We start from the raw sequence: 21,746 nt of genomic DNA on the forward strand, positions 1-21,746 counted from the left end.
CCAGGTGAACACTGCAAACGCTGATACGTAAAAGGAGTAACCTGTTACTTAGATCAGACCAAACTTCTATAGAAACAGTGGCAGGATTATCTGCCTCTCAAACAGGCCACCCCACCACTGAGGTCCAGCTGGTGCTGCTGTCAGCACATGAGGTTGTTTCAGCATCTCCAGGGGTCAGCTCGGGTTTGTTTTTAAGTGATACCTGACTCTTCTGTGTTTTCGTGTAGTGCTTGACACTTAGGCCTTCAAGGCACTAAAAACCACCAAAGGATTTGGGCTGAAAGAGATCTGTGAGCTGCAGATGATTCACTTCAGTGGTACTGGGGCAAGGGCTGTGGCTTTATGTGCTCTGAAGTGAGTTCATCTGCAAAGTACTCACTCCCGTGGAGTTTATGGCAAGAGGCTGAAATAGCACCGAAGAGCAGAGAGAGGGGTTTCAGAGTGTTTTAATCCCTGCCCTGGGTTTGTTGTTTAGACAGGAAACCCCCACCCCTTCCCCCATACTTTGCATCAAGCTTTGAGCCAAAGTAGGCTCTATCGAGGCCAGTTTTAGGAAGGTTTTAGACCTGTACCCAGGTTTCACTTGGGATCCTTCATTAGGGTGATTTGTTCTTTGTTTTGTCGCTAAGTTGTGTCCAACTCTTGAGACCCCATGGACTCTAGCCCACCAGGCTCCTCTATCCATGGGATTTCCCTGGGCAAGAATACTGGAGTAAAAAAAGAATACTGAAGTGGGTTGCCATTTCCTTCTCCAGGGGATCTTCCCAGCTCAGGGATCGGACCCACATCTCTTGTGCCTCCTGCATTGCAGGTGGATTCTTTACCACTGAGCCACCAGGGAAGCCAGTTCTAGAACAGTCACTTCATTTAGCTGTTATCCTTGATTAAGGAGAATTGGAAACAAGCATATAATTGCATTATGGGGATCTGTTTGTAGTGAATTAATTATGTAGATGGAAAAATGCTATTATAAAACAGAATAAGTTCCTTTCAATTTATTTCTTGCCTATATATACTAATTTCTTGAGGTACTTTTTTTTAAAAAAATTTAATTATGAAAGTATGATAACACATTTACAGGAGACTTGGAATATATAGAACAAAGTTATATATAGTTCTATTGTATTATGATTATTTTTTAATCAGATAAATTGAGATTTTTAGTTGGAGTTTCAATATCAAACTTTCAAAAATTAATAGAATGAATAGGCAGAAAAGTAGAAGGATATAGTAGACTTGAAAAGCACTTTGAACCAATTCAACATAATAAAGATTTATACAGTTTTCACACAGCAGCAGGATATAAATTCTATTCAAGTTCCCATAAACTATAAACCAGGAAACAATGAAACATATCTAGGGACGTATAAAACAAGGTGCAAAAATGTCATGGGCTAAAGGTATTGAAATCATACAGAGTCTGTTCTCTTGTAGAATTACATAATCCCTGTAGAATTATGTTAGAAATCAGTATCAAAAGATATTTGAAAATAACCGACATATTTTCAAGTGCAATGCGACATTTACCAAGAGAGATCTTTGACTCAGCCATTGAAAGTTGAGGTGCTTTTTTAATAGAATTACCTTAGATTCTGGACAAGTAACCCTGTCTGGATTCTCTCTTGAGAATAATATCAAGAAAACAGCTCTTAGAAAGCCAACAGCCCTGAGTAATGAAGTTGTTCCAAGAGAGGAGGGGGAAAGATGAATTTCCTCTTGTTGTGGAAGAAGCTCAGAGTAGGTCTGCCAGTATTTACATCCCCAAATCAAGTGGTCCCAGCTTGCATTTTTCCTCATTTTAATAATAAAAGTGTTGATACCTTCGTGGTGTATCTCAGTGTGGGCAGCAGAGGCACCTGGCACGCAGGAAAGAAACAGGGTGAAGAGGCAGCCCAAGGGTCCAGGTAGACACGGGAGATTCATGATAGATCTGAGCGAGCACCACCACTAATGGTAAATCCTGACAAACAATCCAAGCCCAGAGTCTTAGGAATTCTGCAGAGGACAGATGAGAACCAAGTGTCCAGATATGAAAAGCAAACCTGAGTCTGGAACCATCAGCCCAGCCAGGGGCCAGAGCACAGGCTGCTGGTGAGCAGGAAGCCTGCAGTATCCCTGGGTGGGCAGGGGTCTCCGATGAGGGGGCTGCTCAGGAAAGGAATAGCCTGGAGTTTGGGCAGGCACAGAGACCCACCCTCTCTGCCAGGCTGTGAACACTTCCTGTCTCTCTCAAACACAGGGCTCACGGAAAACAGCCTGGACTCGCTGGTGTTCGAGTCTCTGATTCCCAAGCCCATCCTGCAGCGCTATGTGTCCCTGCTGGTGGAGCACCGGCGGATCATCCTGTCGGGGCCCAGCGGTACCGGGAAGACCTACCTGGCCAACCGGCTGTCAGAGTACCTGGTGCTCCGGGAGGGGCGGGAGCTGACCGACGGGGTCATCGCCACCTTCAATGTGGACCACAAGTCCAGCAAGGTGAGGAGGTCATTCGGAGGCTGCTGCTTAGCCCTTTCAGAACTACTGACGCCACCACCACCCTGATGGCAAAGCAGCGTTTCCTACAGTGCCCACCTTTGCTGGTTATAAAAGCCTGGGGAAGGAGGTCAGAATGGATCTAGCGGAAAGGAAGGCTCTGACCCCAAACTCGCCAGCAAGGAGTTCCACGTGTTAAGTCGATGTATTGAGTTGGCCAAAAAAATTCATTCAGTTTTTCTATATGAATTTACGGGTTTTCCATACATTTGAGTTTTATGGAAAAATCCGAATGAGTTTTTTGCCCAACCCAATAGTTTATTTCTTACTTCTCTGCTATGAGTTGGGCATGATGCTCAAAGCTGGTAGTTCTTTAACCCAGATACTTCCATTTCGGTTTATAAAGAATTCATCACATGCCTACTAGATTCTCCTGTTTTCCCAAAATGAAACCTCCTTTTGTGGAACAACAATAACAATACGAACAACAGCTGTCATTTACAGATAGCTTGCCCCTGTGAGGGGTCTTCCCACAGCAGGACCTTCGAGGAAGTAGTTGTCCTGATCCCATTTTACAGAGGAGGAAACTGAGGCTTGAGGCAGATGTCCATGTACATAAGGCTACTCATATGGTACTGAGCAGCTCAAAGTCAATGTCTTAAACCCCAGAGTCAGCAAATAGGCTTGATTCTGCCTCTCAGGGAGCAGTGGAAATTCTTGGACAATCTGCCTTAGTCCCAGCTTAGGGTTGTGAGGTGTCTTCTCAACCCTGTTCATTATCCGTGCAGTGGTTGTTGTTGGGTATTTCACTCTGACTGCCTCTGCAAAGGGGCTGGGGGATCAAAGATGAATTGGAAGTGACTCTTCCACCTTAAGAATCACTTGACATCCTTGAAGATGCAATGCCCAGACCTCATTCCCAGATGATCTGTTTCAGTAGGTTGTGTGGGGCTGGGACTCTATGCCATTCTCAAGTTCCCAAAGTGATGTGGCTACAGGGGCAGGGCTAAGGGAAGTGGTCAGAGCCCCCTGAACCAAGATCCTCTGAAAATAAGCTCAGGGAAGGCACCCTCTCCTGGGACCAGCGAGAGAGGATCCCAGGCACATGGCTGGGGCTGTCAGGCCAGGCTTGATTTCAGCGCCCACTCTCCCTCCCCTCGGCCACTCCCCAGCTGTACCCGGTAAGCCTGAATAAGGGAGGGAGGGCTCCAAGCCTCAGGAGCCCTGTCCTTGTCAGGTGCCTGAGGCCAAGGACCCATGATGGAGAGGAGCTAAAAGAAGGGAAAATAGCTAACTTTAAAAAGTGGGCTTCCATAGCTAAAAGCCACATTTTGACTTAAAAGGGAGGCCCAGCCCTGCTACCCACCCTCTGTGCTGTCTCAGGTAGGTCACTTGACTAAGGGATGCCTCCGCTTCCCATCTGTAACACGGAGATGGTCACAGCACCCAACCACGGGAGTTTGTATGTGTGAGGCCCCAAGCCATGCCTGGCGCGAGGTCATGCCTATTGTCACTGTGACACTAATACCATCAGATAGTGGTTCTGGTTTCACTGGCCGGTCCTTAGCTCACTGTTTTGGCATTTCCCCATTGCACCTTCTTTTCTTCCTTTTCTGACATGTCCCTCGCTCTAGCCGGTCTGTGCTGTGTTCTACTCCCAGCTCCAGACACTGCCCTGCCCATTCTTCACAGTGAAGACCAAAGCATACCCTTTCACCCAGACCTTCTAAGACCCCCCGTGCATGGAGACGGCCTCCCCTGCACCTGTTCATTGTCTGCCCCAACACTAATCAGCAGGTCATGGCAGGGATGCATCCTTTGCTGTGTTGATTCATCAAGGGTTTCCCTGTAAGGGCCTCTCAGGCAATGCTGTGAATGTACAAAAAATACAAGAGGCACCTGCCCTCAGGAGCTTCCTGGGAGGTTGGCATAGTAAGACATATCAAGAAAAGGGGCAGCACTTCTAGAGAGTGATAGATCATGTACAGAACCTGGGTGCCTGGGCACCCTCACAGTGCCTGCTCTTGCTGGGTTTCCTGTTGCCTGGAGAATTCCAGAAGGCAGAGCTGAGACTTCCCCAGCCTGCACTCCTCTGCACCCAGGCTGACACCCTGTAGCAGGCAGGCACTCAGCACATGACCCCCAAGTGGCCTCAGGAAGGGCCCCTCTGCCGTACCTGCCCAGGAGACACCCTGAGCACGAGCATCTTCCTGGGGGCATTCACGGGCTCCTTCCTCCCCTACTCCCCTTGGCCTCCATAGGAATTGCGCCAGTACCTGTCCAACCTCGCTGACCAGTGTGCCAGCGAGAACAACGCCGCGGACATGCCTCTCGTCATCATCCTGGACAATCTGCATCACGTCAGCTCCCTGGGCGAGATCTTCAACGGGCTGCTTAACTGCAAGGACCACAAATGGTAAAGGCGGCTCCGGACGTCTCGGCCCCCGGGAGAGCAGCGCATGCGTGTGGCGTGGGGAGGGGGCTGTGGGAGGGGCAGACAGCAGCCAGTAGCCATGTGCTTAGGTACACCAGGACCCTCTTCTCCAGCTCTGTCATCCTTCATTTCCCCCACAGCCCTTATATAATTGGCACGATGAACCAGGCTACCTCTTCTACTCCCAACCTGCAGCTTCATCACAACTTCAGGTAAGGTGTCCCTTTTCTAGTACCTGTTATAGGCTTGGAACTATGCTCATTTTTCCCAGCTTAGTTCACTTGACTCTCATAAAAGCCTCAAGTCACTAAATTTATCATTCTCAGTTTACAAATGGGGAGATTAGGTGACTTGTTGAGGAGGTCACACAGCCGGTCAGTGGCAGAACCCGGGTCTCTTGGATGCTATGTCCTGGGGTAGCGATTGGTACCCGGGAGGCAGCTCTACTCAGGGGCTGTAGGCAGGTGGGCTGCACGTCACCAGTGGCTCATCTCTCTGTCCCAAGTGACACGGAGCAATGAGAGCTCCTTAAGAGTATCTCCACTGGGCAGGGTCTCTGGTCTTCAAGCTCCAGCTGCTGGGAACCCTTTGCCCCAGCCCCGTCCTGAGCTCCCTCACTGCTACAGGGTGGGAGGTCTGTTATCCTCGGCTGTGGCTGCTTGCCTTTGCCCTTGCAAAATGCCCTTTGCCCTGACACCTAGCTGGCTCCATATACTCCTCTCCTGCCTGGACCCTTACATAAGGTTGAACAGCTGTCACCTAGGATGAGACCACCCCACCCCCACCTCCCCTGGGTCATTTTCACAGCCACTCTGCTGGCATCTCTGTTGAAAGTAGACCTGAATTGTAATTATCCAAGAAATACCAACTCCTTCAGGTCACTAAGGTCATGGCTCATCTCTGCATCCAGGACGTCCTGGTGTTGTCCATGCTTTCTCTTGAATGTCCCTGGAGAACATTCTTTTCCACCCTGCCCCTCCTCCTTCCCCCGTCACTGCCGCACCATCTCCCAGCACACTGTCTTAGTCATTTTCTAACCAGTATGCCTGCCTGGACCTCGGGCCACCTGCAGGCCATCCCCGGTAACAGTGACAGCCAGAGCATTCTAGAATTCAAACCTGACTCTAAACCCTAAAGCAAGAAGTCCTTGAATGGCTCCCCAGAAGGAAATCCAGGCCCCTTTGGGTTGGCAGGTCAAGTCTAAACTCTGGTTTCACTGAACCTCTGGCAAATGCCCCATGGTGTTTTTCATGCCCCTGCCAATGCTGCAGCCTGCACTCCACCCACCCTACCACCACCCCAATGCCTGCCCTTCCTTCTGTTTCTGCTTTGCCTTGTGGAGTTGCTCTCTTCACCCTCTCTGGTCTCAGTTCAGACGTCCCCTCCTCTGAGGAGCCTTCCCTGATTCCCCAGGTTTTGTCAGGTCTCATTCCTTTTATCTCCCTCCTTCCCTAGACCGTGAGCTCCTGGGGAACAGGGACTGTGTCTGTGTCATTGGTCATAGCCCCACAGCCCAGCCCAGAGCCTGGCACAGAACAGGAGGTTGTTAGCTAAGTGGTCAGAGCTCAGCCTCTGGAGTTGGACTGTCTTGGTTCTAATCTTAGCTCTTCCTCTTCTAAGATTGTTGACTAGCTGTTTGATTTTGGACAAGTGAGATTTTCCGTCTGTGCCTCGGAATTTCTATCTGTAAAATGGGTGGTGATCATATCTATAGCTTGGGGTTGCTGTGGGGAATCATGAGTTACTATACGTACAGTGGGGACTTCCCTGGTGGTCCAGTGCTTAAGATTTTGTACTTTCAGTGCAGGGGACATGGGTTCAATCCCTGTTTGGGGAACTAAGATCCCACATGCCACAGAGAGGGTGGGAGGTATGGAGAGAGTAACATGGAAACTTAACATTACCATATGTAAACTAGAGAGCCAATGGGAATTTGCTGTCTGACTCAGGGAACTCAAACCAGGGCTCTGTGACAACTTCAAGGGGTCGGATGGGGAGGGAGGTCCAGGAGGGAGGGGACATGGGTATACCTATGGCAGATCCATGTTGATATTTGGCAGAAAACAACAAAATTCTGTAAGACAATTATCCTTCAATTAAAAAATTAAAAATGTATATATGCAGTGTTCAGAAGAGTCCAATTTCAGTATTAACATATTCACCTTCCAGCTCTAATGAGCTTTGATTCATGAAGTTGACCATGGGCTTTGTCTTGGAAAATTTGTGACTCCTTCCAGGTGGGTGCTTTGTGCCAACCACACGGAGCCCGTGAAGGGTTTCCTGGGCCGGTTCCTGCGGCGGAAGCTCATGGAGACGGAGATCAGTGGGCGGATGCGGAACATGGAGCTGGTGAAAATCATCGACTGGATTCCCAAGGTCTGGCATCACCTCAACCGCTTCCTGGAGGCGCACAGCTCCTCAGACGTCACTATAGGTAGGGGGAGGGCAGGCGGGCGGGCGGGCTAGGGCGGGAACTGCTGCTCTTGGAGCCCTGGCCTCCTTGGATGGCTGGCCCTGGGCCCTGGCAGCTGGACACCGTGCCGGCCACACAGATGGAGAAGGGGACATAGAATAGCCACAGCCTAGACGAACCCCAAACTGTCAGTCACCCACATCCTGGGACTGTGTCTCCGTCCTCTCTTGCCCAGCCCTCTGCACTGATGAGTGGCAGAGAGAAGTGTCCAGCTCCAGGCTGGTGTAAAATTTTAGGCTAGGTGACAGGCACCCACGCCGGGGCTCCCCCAGATGGAAACCACCCCGTAGGATTGGCTTTGCTTTATGAATAATGTTATTAACATTCCTGAAGCCTAAGCTTCAGAGAAAAGAAAACAAAAAATCACTGGTCATCCCACCATCCTGACATAATCACTGTAATTTGAGCTTGTTTTTTCTGTCCTTGTCCATACATGTTTTATGTAGTTACCGTCATAGTGTACATACAATGCGTTCTTTTCATTTTCCATTTCACGTTGTCTCATGAGTATTCTTTGTTGCTCTCCAAAATAATTAGATGAAATAACTATTTTGTGATATAGTCAGATGTGGGTATGCCATCACTTCCTTAATCATTCCTATTCTCATGGACGTCTACCGTGCTTCCATTTTCAAAGGTTAGACAATACCACAATGACCGTATTTCTCCAGAAAGTCTCCCCTTCCCTTGGGGTGATTCCCACCAGGAGCGAGATCCCAGGCTGGGTTAGAGAGCCCAGGTGCCCAGCACGTGGCAGCTGGTATTTCTGCTGTCACTCAGAAAATGCAGGGTCCCTCCTATGAAGGGTGCTTGGGCCGACTTCTCCTGCTCCCCACCCATTTCAATTTGACTGATATTCCCTATGGTCCCCAGGCCCCCGGCTCTTCCTGTCATGTCCCATCGATGTGGATGGTTCCAGAGTGTGGTTCACCGACCTGTGGAACTACTCAATCATCCCCTACCTCCTGGAAGCCGTCAGAGAAGGACTCCAGGTGAGAGCACACTGCCCGCTGACCTCCTCAGTCCCAGGGCCTGTTCTAGTGACCAGCACTCTTGTCTTTATCTAACCCCCGACCAAAAACTGACTGATGTGAGGTGGCAGCTCCTCACCTGTGAGGCCATCCTCTGGCGCGGTGTGGGACACACTGGGCTGCAAATTCTGGCTCTGCCATTGTTAGCTGTGTGACCCTAAGCAAGACATCCAGCCCCTCTGCGCCACGGTGCCCTCATCCACAGAAGAGAGAGCGATCATACCCCACCACAGAGAGTGTTGCCAGGGTTCAGCAACATCGTGGCCAGCAAGTGCTCAGTGTCGTGAGTGCACAAGAAATGAAATATGTCACACTTCACAGTTTGCTTAAGTAGTCTCATATCTGCTATTTGGTTCAAGCTCAGCATTTATCCTGGGGCTTGGGCAGAGTTTTTTTTTTTTTTAAATCTCCATTTTTTAAGAGAAAATTATGACTCAGAGTGAATAAGTGACTTGCCCCAAGGTCAGGAAGTGAAACTTTAAGAATCTAGGGTTTGGTGTTCTCTGCCCGACACCAGGACTCCTCATAGACAGATGACCCTGGTGCCCACGTGACTGTCCATCCCTCCTGCCCGGTTGCAGCTGGAAAGCCTGGATCCTGCACTTCTCACTCAGCCCAGGGGTTAATGCTAGGGGCTTAGCAGTAAATCGGAGTTTGCAGTAGTTTTATTGTTGAGTCTGGAGGTAGCCTGAGAAGGTTGTCAGCTTTCAGGACCACTCTGAGGAATTAGCAGGTGTCATGCACGGCTGAATAATCCAGAAACCAGCTAAGCAGCCGGGTTTCTAAGGGCTGTGTTTGCTTGGTACTGGGCAGTGGGAGACACACGCTACTGTTAAAGGACCCATTTCGGGGGATGGTGCTGTGTGCACACCCATGTGTACAAGTGTGATGGTACACATAGGACTTGCACACCTGCATGCATGTGGGTGACAGGACACTTCACTGGGGTTTGTCATTTGTGTATATTTAGCCTAGCCTGGCGGAAGTTCATTTGCATTGTATCCCTGTAACACGTAACAGCACTGATGGTCTCTTCAGAGACACTCAGGACAAGCAGAGCTCAAAAAAGAAGATGGTGTGCCTCTGGTCACTGGTATTTCATTGGCCTGGAGCATGTAGGCTACAAATTCAAGCCACAAGTGATTGTGAAGGCAGAGAGTAGCAAGAAATGAGGCAGTCCCTTAACCAGTCCCAAATCAGTTTCCAATGTTTGAAGATCATTAATCAATGGCAGCATTTTTTATTTTTTTTTAATTGTAATTGACATATATTCATTTCAAGTATACAATATAGTGATTTGATATATTTATGCATTATGAAATTACACCATGGTAAATCTCATTACCATCTGTCACCATGCAGAGTTATTACCATATTATTGACTAGACTTATTTACTTCACAACTAGAAGTTTGTACTCCCTTCAGCTATTTTTCCCATTGATGGCAGCATTTCTGTTTTGTTGAAGCTGGATTTTATGGGGGAAAAAAAAGTAAGATTTCAGATCTGTGCAGTGAAATCTTTCTAGGTAGATAAATTCACTGGCCTGGATTAAGTAACTATCATGTATTCTTTACTCAAATGGATTTGTTAGGACCACAAACCCAAACAGCCACCCCCTCACTCCTGTTTTTTGGGGCCAGTGGAAGTATTCCCCACCCCTGCTGGAATCTTGGAGTCTTTTTCATTCCAGGAGCCTCTCTCTGTTCCCATCAGGGGCTTCCAGGGACTATAGTAGGCAGGCACCTCTGGGAAACTCACACTGCTGGAAAGAAGCGGAAGGAACTGCAGCAGAGGAAGAAGCAGTTTCCTTCTATTTCTGCCTCACTGCCTCCTTCTCCCCTTTGCTTCTTTGCCCAAATATATTCTCTGGTGCAGGACCTAGAGTGTGCTTGGAAAAACTCATAGGAGCTGTTGGATAAAGGTTTCCTGCCGAAAGAGGCGCTAATGAGGAGGCGGAAGCCGGTCTGTGTTCCAGCCATGAGCTATAAGTTAGAGGCCCCTCACTGGTCGTCACCAAGGCTGGATGGTGCTTACGCCTTACTGCTTGGACCTCAGCTTCAAAGAAGGCCTTGTGGGCACAGCTATAAAAGCACAGTGAGATCTTCCCTGCCTATCCTGGAGAGGTTGCTGATGAATTGATTATAAGGGCAGCAGTTTTCTTTCCTACAAAGATCAGAGTCTGCAGATGAGAGGGCTTCGGGATGGCTGTGAAAGAGCCCATTTAGGACAACGAACAGAAATATGCCACCACCTCAGGAGACCCACTGGTTCTCTGTTAAGCAAGAGAAGTCATCCACTCCTTACGCTGCTGAGGTCGTTTGAAGGACAGTCTTGCAGGAACATGGAAACAACCAGGGGAGACAGCCAGAGTTAGCGTTTCACCACATTCCTCAAAAGTGAGCCCTCCTGCCCCAAACCTGTGACTTCATGCCATTCTTTAGTCCAGGAGACCCCACAGAATCTGCAGACTCCTGAGGAACCTTGGAATGTTCTTCATGTCTCTAGTTTTGAAGGAAAGTTTGCTGACATTTGTTGAGTGGCTGCTGCCTACCAGACACTGTGCCAGGGGCCCAACAGACATGATCCCATTTAGTTCTCACAGCCCAGTGTGCACCTTATAGACAGGAAACCAAGGCTCACAGGAGTTTTTGACCCTTCCCCAGTTCACTTGCCGGGGTGTGGGTGAGCCAGCGTTGTAGCCCATAGCTGACTCCTCGATTACTTCCATGATTTTTCAGACTGTCCCGAGACCCCTGCTCTATACCTAGATGCTTCAGGTGGCTCAGGGAACCAAGTATTGTGTTTCATAGCATGAAATTCTATGTAAGATTTCATTTGCAAAAGATTCTCCTATTTTAAAAAAAATTCAAAACTCCCTACTCTGCTTGTTACCTTGAGTCCCATGCTTACTGTGTGCTGGGTACTGATGGGCCACTTATTCCTCCCTGACCCTGCAAGGTGAGTGACGTGGCCATGAGGTGAGTGCAGTGTTTCAAAGCAGGCAAGCCCTTGGCCAAGGTCATATGCTGAGAAAGGGTGGAGTCCCCAGACTGGGCTTAGGCAGGACTGCCCGTGGTGGTAGACAACACAGAGACCCCGCTGCAATCAGGTCTCACCATGGGCTTCCAGTCAGCCCCTCAATGGGCACTGCCTTGCCTAGAGGAGATATGGCATTGCCCCCTAGTGGATACTAGATATCATTGCAGGTTTTGACACCTAAGTCTTTTTTTTCCCATTAAAATTCTGTCTGTGTGAGTGTGTGCACACATATGCGCATGCATGCACAGTTGCTTGGAGGTTCTTGCACAATCTGTACCTTGATGCCTTCGTGTGTGATAAACATGTGCATCCAGAGAGTCATAAATCATAGTCAGTGGCTGAGGTTTCAGTTTCCAATGTCTTGGATCTCTATTCCTGACCCAGTAGTCATGCCAAGCTCCTCCCTGCCCTGGGGAAAGTGAACGTCCTGTCTGTCTGTCTGTCTGTCTGTCTGTCTGTACAGCTGTCTGCAATCTCCCAGAGCTGCCTCAGGGCTCTGCAGTGGGACCAAGGAGCTTTGTGATACATCCTTTGCTTGCCATGGTACTTACCCAACCATTCATCACTTGGACTTGAACATGTCTAACAGCAAGTGGGGAGACTTGTAAAAATATTCCTTGTTCTTGCAAATGATGTTAGATGCTACTAGAGTGCTTTTGTCTTATGACTCAGTCCCCAGCCCTGTTCCCCTTTAGAGCTGTCGATGTAAACACTTGCCAAAGTGTCTAAAGCCTGCAGAGTCATTCAAAAGACCTCTGTCCCCCTGTTGGAAGATTGGAGAGCAGGGATCGTTGATCAGATGACCCAACCTGCTCTGAGACCCTGGGTAGACCCCCTTCCTCTAAACCTCAAATTTCCCAACTGTAACCTGAAAAGTGTGGATCAGAAGAGTTTTTTCAGCCTGGCTGTGCAGAACCACAAAGTTCCTCAAACTACCAAGTAGTACGGTCAGGGGAGCAAAGCAAAAATTTAAAAGCCATGGGGCCAGACTGTCTATGAACTTGCTGAGCGTGGATTCTAGCCTCTGTTATTACGCAGCTCTGAGAGTCTCCTCTTTAGGCTGGAGGATGGAGACAGAAGCAGGAGCTGTCAGAAAGGAGGTTTGGTTCAGCCTCCCACACGTGAAATCTGGCATGGGAAAGTCAGCTGAGTTCTGTAGGGAAAGTCCTTGGAGGGAGAAGCTTCTAAAAGTTGCAGAAATGTTTCTGATCTGCCAAGACTTCTTCAGTTCTAAAAATCCCCAAGTGCTTGCGTTTCCCTTCCTCCCTGACCCACACGTGTGCACAAATGCACCTTCATGTGATCCCTTCCTGCACAGACTGTGAATCGTGTTTCGAATGCCAGGCTGAATTCTCCGGCCTCGGAGTCACCACTGCCCCAGGTTAAGAAAGATTTCACAGTAGACAGGGCTGGAGGGCGCTAGACAGGAGGGGCCCTGGTGTCTGAGAGCCATGAGCTCATAGGAGGCTGTGTGTCTCCAGCGGAGGAGGAGGCAGCTGTGGATGAAGGGAGGTGGGAAGGGCCTGTCTGCAGTGTGGGCAGGGCGGGCGCTTCCCTGAGAGAATCAGAGGTGGTTTAGCAGTGGTGAGACGGCCAGAGGGACAGCAGGTCCAGCCCAGGTGACGTGTCCTCATCGGGCGGACACCTGGCTTGCATCTCCCTGCGCTGGTTTTGGCCAAGCCACGTGACTCTTGATACTGCCGAGTGGTTCAGAGTGGAGTTCATCAGGAGGGGTGGAGAAAGGAAAGCCTCAGACAAGGGTGCTGGGGTCCTAGCTCTGGATCCAGCTCTGCTCTGAAACCTTTTACAACTGGCTCTTCTCTTTAAGTCCCAAGAAGTTTTCCATCCAGTAGATGAAGGGGCTGGGATAGGTGACCCCAGTTCCTTCCCACTGAGTTAGCCTGTGACCTGGGAAAGACATGGTTCTAACGGTCGAAGCTCAGCTGTACTGTACTGTACTATCAGCCCTCTCTTCCCACACTACCCCCTGCCTCAACCGTAAGAGTCCTGGAAGGACAGACAGACAGGCTACGGTCCACATGTAATTCCACTCCCGAGCCCCCTGCAGCCATGGTGGTCCAGAGGGCTTGGGTCTTTGTACCCCGTGGTCCCCTACAGAGGGGGTGCCCTTCCAGAGCCACAAAGGGGGCACTGTTCTGGGAGGACACATCTTGTCCTGGCTCTGAGCACAACTTGGCTATGTCTGCCCAGGCTCCAGTGGTTCACCCTCTTGGACAGACTCGGATTCAAGTTCTGCCTCCTCTCCTTCCGGAGCCTGCTTGGGTAGTGACACTTTCTCTCGGAGTCACATGGTGGTAAAACAAGATATTTGTCAAGTGTTTCTCACAATCCCTGGCGCGCAGTGAGCCGTAAGGCATGGTGGAGGGGGTGGCATTGAAGAAGAAGGCTACAGAGAGGGCCTCTCTGTATGGTATGCCGAGCCGAGCCTTGGGAAAGTGGTGCAGCCTAGGTTTTTGTTTTTTAAAGAGTGTCTGCATTGCTTGTAATTGCCAGGAGAAGTCACTGAAGTCATTGTATTATTAGGTATTTCTGACTTAAGAAAAGGAGCTTGGAGGCATGGCACTGGTCTTACACAATTTTGTGTTAATTCTTTTTTAAGAGGAAATCAGTTGTCGTGGACAATTCTGAGAAATCCATGAGGGTGGAGCAGCGGTTACAATCCCAGAACCCACATGGAGCCTCTTTAACAATTTCCTTTTCTGAAAGTGACCAGTACCTCTGCAGAGGGCCCCTGAGAATCAGACTCCCTTCAGGAAATGGGGTTTTATTGAGCCAGGGCCATTGTGGCCTCCACCTGTGGTCCTGATGCCCATCACCCCATCTGTGTGCCATGGCAGGGGGTGCCTCCTCAATGGGACGATAGCTGCATTCTTTCCAGCTCCGCATTTGGTGACATCATGTTGATAAGTGATTGGCCACAGTGAGAGTATTTACACCATGGAAACTGGCAAACGCTTTAAATCGGATGCTTGTTTTTCAAGTTGGATCCGCAAGGCTCAGAGTTTAGGGTGACAGTGAGTCAGTGGCAGAGGTGAGAGGTGACCTAGGTCAGGTTGCCTCCAGTGTTCTTATGGAGAAGGCAATGGCACCCCACTCCAGTACTCTTGCCTGGAAAATCCCATGGATGGAGGAGCCTAGTAGGCTGCAGCCCATGGGGTCGCGAAAAGTCGGACACGACTGAGTGACTTCACTTTCACTTTTCACTTTCATGCATTGGAGAAGGAAATGGCAACCCACTCCAGTGTTCTTGCCTGAAGAATCCCAGGGATGGAGGAGCCTACTCCTGGGTCACACCGCCTTTGGTCTTAGCACCTCGGATGATTTCCTTAGCATAGAATTCGGCAAGTGGAATTACTCCATCAAGGGCAGCATTATGCTGGGTTTGGAGAGTTTTCCAGAAAGCTGCAAATCCAAGACTGCAGAGGGGACTTGGCTCACCTCCTGACTATTCTTTCTTTGTCTGTTTCCAGCTGTATGGAAGGCGGGCCCCCTGGGAGGATCCCGCCAAGTGGGTGATGGACACCTATCCTTGGGCAGCCAGCCCACAGCAGCACGAGTGGCCCCCTCTCCTGCAGCTCCGGCCCGAGGATGTTGGCTTCGACGGCTACTCCATGCCTCGGGAAGGCTCAACCAGCAAGCAGATGCCCCCTAGTGACACCGAAGGAGACCCACTGGTGAGTTCTCTGCTTCCAGAGCAGCTTGGCATTCACTGAGCACTTACTGTGTATTGGGTGTGATACAGGGCACGCGGGAAATTTGGAGGTGACCAAGCCCCGGTCTTGTCTAGGAAGGTTAGACCCATCCCAAGATTTGGGACATTTTGGCCAATATTTTCTTCCTTGTTTTTAGTCTTTCACTAATCCCTGTAAAGCCTGTGAAAGTTTTCAGATAAAAGATTAAGAATGTGGTTTTTCCCCATAAATGTCCCTGTACCACTCTTTGCCCTGTGCTTTGAGTTCACCTTTACCATGTCTGGTCCTGTCCCATTAGACCCTCCCACTAGTATGAGCAGAGGCAGAGCATGCTAAGGGCAGAATTTCAAGCCAGAGTGTCCAGCACTCAGGCAGAGGAAGGTCTGAGGACAGGAGGGGATCATGGAGGCAAGGCCAAAGGGGCCTGAGTGTGGGTCCCCAGGCCAGTGAGATGAGTTAAGTCCTTAACGTGCCTAAGTATCTTTATTCCACAGATGCTAAAGCAATAAAGGCGCTTTAAGAAGAACCTGGGCCAGAGGCTGTAACCCTACAATTCTAGTACTCTCTGCCAGTGTAAGACCCATGTGTAGGCATACTGTGAAATTAGACCTAATGCATCAGAAGTCCTATAAAAGAAGGTGGAAGCACATATACTAGAACCTTGCATGGTTAAGTGACCATGGTCATGCTATAAATTTAGCCCCGAGCTCTCTTAGCAGCTTAGGCAAGAGGAAAAACACGGCAGACTATGGCTTGCGCTACCTAATGAACGAACATATTCAGAAGAAACGCAGCAGAATTAAAAGACAACTGACTTGCTGTGCTATCCCTAGTGACTAACTGATTTAAAAAATAATCATCATAATAGGTGCCTTCGGGTTGTTTGCCACTCCTGACCAGCAGAATGCAGCTGCTGTCCTATTGAGACTTTTTAAAGAGGAACTTTATTTTAAATGTATTTAGGGCTTCTGTTGCTACACAGCCTGATTTGCAGTGTTTACAACAGTGGTTTTCCAGAGGAAAGGGTCAGCCTGTAAAAAGCCATTTCTAACGTTGCTGTTGTTGTGTTAGTCACTCAGAAAATAGACCCCATGGACATAGCCCACCAGGCTCCTCTATCCATGAGATTTTCCAGGCAAGAATACTGGAGTGGGTTGCATTTCCTTTTCCAGCAGATCTTCCCGACCCAGGGATCAAACCCACATCTGCTGCAACTATCCTGCACTGCAGGCAGATTCTTTACCACTGAGCCACCAGGGAACCATTATTAAAAGCGAAAGTCATAGAACTATTTCTGTGGATTCAAGCTGATAGACTCTAAGTTACATAAAAATGGAATTTGGGATATTGAGAGAACAGAATGGTCAGCTCATCCCTGGACTGTCTTTTCTTAACCAGAGATATTTGTGTTACTAACTAAACACAGAAAGCATTTAGGTAAGACCCAGGGTTCTTGGAATAGTTACATAGAATTCTCCTGGCAACCTCTGGCCCCCAGAGGTCATCTGTGCCGGCCCAGCCACCCGTACACATCAAGTTAGCTACTTGGTGCTTCCCCCAAGTCCTGTTCTCTCTGCCCAGGACCACAGATCTCGACTATAAATAGGCCTCTTGTTTACTGACCTCTTGCCCTCCTGAGACCAAGGACTCCAGGAGGACAGGACTGTGTTGTTTTCACTCCAGACCACATACTGTGGGTACACAGGGGATGTTTGATGAGTGAATGAATAATCCTGGCTGTGAAGGATTTTCCTCCATGTTTCTGCTCCACCGCTTCTGTGGTTGTGGCCATGCAGATGGACACCAGCCCGTGGTGCTTCTGTGGTTGGCTCACCCAGGTATACTCTGCTAGGCGTCCTGAGGGGCGACTGGCCAGAGGGCAGCCAGATTTCATGCCCGGCTGCAGCAAATCTGATAATAGCTCAGAGAGACACCATCTTCCTAATTTAGCTAGATCAAATATAAAAGATAAACACACACAATTTATAGCTGTAAATAAGAGTCGCTTTCGGTTCCCCATCTCCACTTCAACACAGATGACCAACAGACTGTGGAGCAGGGGAGATACAAGAACATTGCCTTTGAACTCTTAAGACAGGTGATGATAAAGGTGATAGCAGATGTATCACATTTATTGCATAGTTACTATGTGCGGGGCCCTATTCTAAGGGGTTAGCACACATCCTATCATTTGTTCCTTCCTTCAGCCCTATGGGATGGGCACTGCTATTCTCTCCAGTCTATAGATAAGGAACTGATGGATGAGATATATTAAATAATTTCTCAAAGGTTACCTGTGTGCTCTGAGGCTCTGTTTGTAACTGATGCTGTCCCCCATCCCCATGGAAGCCTTGACAGGAGCTGGAAGTGGAGGTTACTCTAGGCAGCCCTCTAGCCAGAGCCAGGGGTGCAGACGGGCTGGACGCTCGCTGAAGGGGAGCCATAGGCCTCGAGGTCAGCGGTGCTGCGGCTTGTGTTCCAGAAGCTGGGGCACTCGGCTGGCATCTCACCCAGGCTGAGGGCTACACTGGGGTGAGGTGCTCTTCCCAAGTGTGAAAACAAATATAGAGGACTTTGTGTTTTCCATCCTCTGTGTCTATTCATCCACAGCATAACGTGATAGAGTAGGTATAATTATTCACATGTGACCAGTGAAGAAACTGAGGTTTAGAGGTTAAGTCACTTGCCCCAGTCGTTCAGCTGGGAGTGGTGGAGCTGGGATTTGAACCCTGGAAGCCTGACCCCAGAGTCTATGCTCACGTCCACTGTCTCCATGGTGGGCCACAGCCCCAAGGTGAGTCTGGGGGAGAGGGCATGAGCTTCGGAGAGGCTGGAGGTGGGCGGCCCTGCACGGACCAAAAGCCCGCTCACACCCCTCACTCTTTCCCCAGATGAACATGCTCATGAGGCTGCAGGAGGCCGCCAACTACTCCAGCCCCCAGAGCTATGACAGCGACTCCAACAGCACCAGCCACCAGGACGACATCCTGGACTCGTCCCTGGAGTCCACGCTGTGATGGGGGCCGGGTCGCAGAGCCCGCCCTCCTCCTCATCCAAACCCCCCCATCCTCCTCGCCCTGCATCGGCCTCCACCGCGCCCCCCGAAGACGCCCTCCTGAGCCAGCCCCCGGCCGCTGCGGGGAGCCCCACCCACGCCCCTCCTTGTCCTCCAGCCTTGACCTGGGTGCAGGCGCCCCGGGCCGGCTGCCTCGGGCCTGCGTCCTTCACAGTGAAAACTGCACTATCTACCGTTCTCATTACGGTTCTGCCTTGTTGCTCTGACCTCCCTAAGACACGGAAAGGTACTTCTCGGGAAAGGACCATCACCGTTGAGATGAGAGGGTGAAAAACAGCAACAACAACAACAAACCCACTTGAAGCTCTGAGACCAAGCAGCCCCCTTGCCCTGAGCTGCCCGGAGACGGAAGAGACCGAAGCAGAGTTGGAAACGGAGACAGCACGGCTTTTCCCGAGCAGACCCTGCAGCCCGGGTCCACTGCACCCCCACCCTACCCATACCCTTCCACCCCGCCGGCCCCAGAGAGACCCAGTGCCCGCCGGGGTCCTTGCTCTGGACACCCTCAGCAAACTGCAGAGCCACATCCCAGGGAGACCTTAGGAAAAACAAATCGTGCTTTCTCTTCTGTTTGTTTTCGAAATGGTGCTCTCCTTACCCGAGAGGTATTCTGCCTGTCCCAGCTCACCCCCACCTCTCAGACCCATCAGCCTCCGGTTCATCCTCCAGCGAGAGTGTGCGGCCGAGTGGACGCGGCTGTAAAGGCCGAACTGCATGTGTCCAAGTCTTTCTCCTACGGAAACACACCGGTCTTGTTCCTGCTAACACTGTGTACAGTGAGAACTGGTCTACCTTGGTGAACCCATCACCTCCTTTAAAAATGAGGTTGACTTCTTCCTTTCTGAATCTTGATTTTGAAGGTTTTTTTTTTCCCCCCTCTCCTCCCCCTCGTGGTCAGAATCCATCCTTTGGTGAACGTGAGAACCGCAGGAGTTAGCTTTTGGTTTGGTCCTGCTGAGTTTCGGTTTTCAGTTGTCCATCTTCACGGTTCTACACACTCGCCGCCTCCTACCGGGGCCGCGGTCGCTGCGCGCTTGAAGGTGGGGCCAGCACCCCATCCTCAGCGCGTGGGTGAGCGGGACCTTGCCTTTCTTCCTCGTCCCCGAGGCTACAGGACGCATGTCGACACCTCCAGCGTGCCAGCCCCCGGCCTCAGGGCCGGGGTGTGAGGTCACCTCGCAAAACACTTGCGCTTTCCCCAGTACCAACGGGACATCACACAAGTCCACAGGCAGGGGTGGCCGCCCCCTCCCAGAAGCCGCAGCCTCCGGTGATGAGTCTTGCCTGACCTCTTCGGTGCTGACCTTCCCAAAGCGATGCCTTACTGGTTTTGTATTCCCCGTGATCATTGTTGAGTGTCGTGCCTGCCTGGGGTCTGTTTTTCTGTTTTCCACATCAGAGCAAACAGGGCTAACAAGTCATCTACTCACTAGGAGAACTCAGTTACTGTGACTTCTCTCATCTGAAAGACTCTTTCGTGTGGATGCGTGACTATGGAAAATGAAAAAGGAGAGAGAAAAAAAATCCTTTTTGTTTTTTTAGGTTCTTATCAGTTAATACCCTGACTAGACAGCAATCTGTCTTGTGCAGGAAAAGGCAAAAGTTCAATGTTACACGGCATTGCCGAGTCATGCTCTGCTGGTACCTCTCTTCAACGTGCTGGTATTTTCTCTACAAAGTGTGGTCAGTCTTTGAGTCACTTGTTTCTGTTTTATTTTTATCAGACCCCCGGGGGGGTATCTCTGTTAATGATCAGGGTTTTTACTCCTTTTTTTTTTACATTTCTGTTTCCAAACGTCCCTCTCTCAACATCTGTTATTTTCTTCCCATAAGAGCTTGCCCTGAAACCACTCACGTGACATTGGATGACACCATTAACTTCCTCTTTAAAACGAAAAGTGGCCTGTGTCCCACTAACAGGTGAATGGCAAACCTCTCGACGTGCTCTTTTCTTTCATCTTAATTTAAAAAAATCTTAGGAGGCTGTGTTCTGCTCAGCCTTCCTGAGTCATCTGGGTGTGTGAGTGTGTCTTACTCTGATTTGTTTTTCACAAAATGTTCAAAGCATGTATTTAGCCTGTGGCCTCGGGGCCACCACCCTGAGCCTTCTGTGTAAACCTGAAGAACAGTCCTCCTCAGTCTTGTCTCCCAGCGATGACCTTATACGCTCATACTGTGAATTTGGGAGGAGGCACAATGGTCTGCTCCTCCTCGTGGGCAGTTTTCCTAGTCACCTGGTGAGTAGACACCTGCCAATATCCTTTGAAACATTTCTTTTGACAACTCCCTCTTCACTCTTTCTTTTTTCCCCAGTCCCACAGACTTCCCTCCCACCGGGTCCAGGCCCAGCGCCAAGACCTGTGTCCCTGGTGCTGCCTGACAGCCGAATGGTGGTGTCAAGGAGCGGAGCCTTGCACGATTCACAACTCCGTGTCTTTCCTAATGGTTCGGGAAGCAGGGTTGTCTGATATGCACATTTCTTACTTTGGTCCTGCTTTCCTTTTGTGTCACTCACCTTTGACAAAGTGACTTTGTGCTCATTTAGGGCTCTGTCCAAAATGCTTCCATTTTTGCCTTTTTCTACAGTTAGGCTAATTTTGAAAATGTATGAAATTCTATGCAACATTTGTGTTGAGTTACCGATGGAAGCCAAAAGTTTTCTTCCCAAACTGCCAAGAATTTTACAGGCCATAAATGAGATGGGAATTCCTTTTAATTTAAGGAGGTGGGTGGGATGGGGTGGGACACGGAATGAGACTTACCTAGATCTTTGTTGTAATCTTGGGGACATTTTTTATTTTATTGTTGATGCTTAAACTTCAAAATTCTGTGTACTCAAATTTGATCCTGGCGAATCTACTTCAAAAGAAAAAAAAATAATCCAACTTTGTGGATATGAAATGAAAGGTTTGCTGTTTTGATCTAGTTGTTTCCAGTGGAGCAGTTTATGAAATATGTTCTATAAGATGTACATTTTTTCATTGTAACATAGAAATTGTAAATAATTGATTAAAGTGCTGCATTTTGATGAATTTTTTCTAGCCATTTTTAAAGAGAAAACTAGGAATTGAGTATTTTGTGTACGGTATGTTCCTTCCTCCCTCCCTCCCTCCCTCCCTATTTAATTTTCATTTATCATGAGGTTTTTGGATTTGCCAATGATCTGCTGGAGATCATGCCCCACGTCATAGAGAATAAAGCTGATGATTGTACCAGTCTTAAATTATTCATGATTCAATAAAATTGATGCTTATTTATTCAGATGAGTAGTTTGGCTTTTCTGTGCTGGGTAACGTCCTCATCAGAGTTCAATTTCATGCCAGGGAGAAGTCATCCTTCTTTGGATGCAGCAGACATAGGGAGAGCTCCCCAAATCGGCAAACCTGTCTTGGCCGCTGTGTCATCAACATCCTGCATCTTCTCAATTCCTCACCTCAGTTATTGCTTGCATGGAGCTTATTAGCAATGCAGGACTTCGGGTTCCTTGCAAGCACTGAGTCACTGAG

The 21,746-nt window shown here is 49.3% G+C and overlaps 1 protein-coding gene across 3 annotated transcripts in view; it reads left to right on the forward strand.

Annotated features, from left to right (window-relative positions):
- The window catches only part of NAV2 (neuron navigator 2), a 423,467-nt gene extending 401,966 nt beyond the window's left edge, over positions 1-21,501 (forward strand). For all 3 annotated transcript variants that reach the window (XM_081533713.1, XM_081533716.1, XM_081533715.1), the window contains 7 exons: positions 2,240-2,475; positions 4,734-4,888; positions 5,047-5,118; positions 7,144-7,340; positions 8,253-8,371; positions 14,943-15,146; positions 18,056-21,501. In XM_081533713.1, the coding sequence (XP_081389839.1) occupies positions 2,240-2,475; positions 4,734-4,888; positions 5,047-5,118; positions 7,144-7,340; positions 8,253-8,371; positions 14,943-15,146; positions 18,056-18,181 (1,109 nt within the window). In that variant the 3' untranslated portion in view covers positions 18,182-21,501. The remainder of the gene's footprint in view (positions 1-2,239; positions 2,476-4,733; positions 4,889-5,046; positions 5,119-7,143; positions 7,341-8,252; positions 8,372-14,942; positions 15,147-18,055) is intronic.
- Positions 21,502-21,746: the final 245 nt, after the last annotated feature.

Source organism: Giraffa tippelskirchi, chromosome 10 (assembly GCF_054371585.1).
Source record: "Giraffa tippelskirchi isolate mGirTip1 chromosome 10, T2T-mGirTip1v1.2.pri, whole genome shotgun sequence".
NCBI classification, from domain to species: domain Eukaryota; kingdom Metazoa; phylum Chordata; class Mammalia; order Artiodactyla; family Giraffidae; genus Giraffa; species Giraffa tippelskirchi.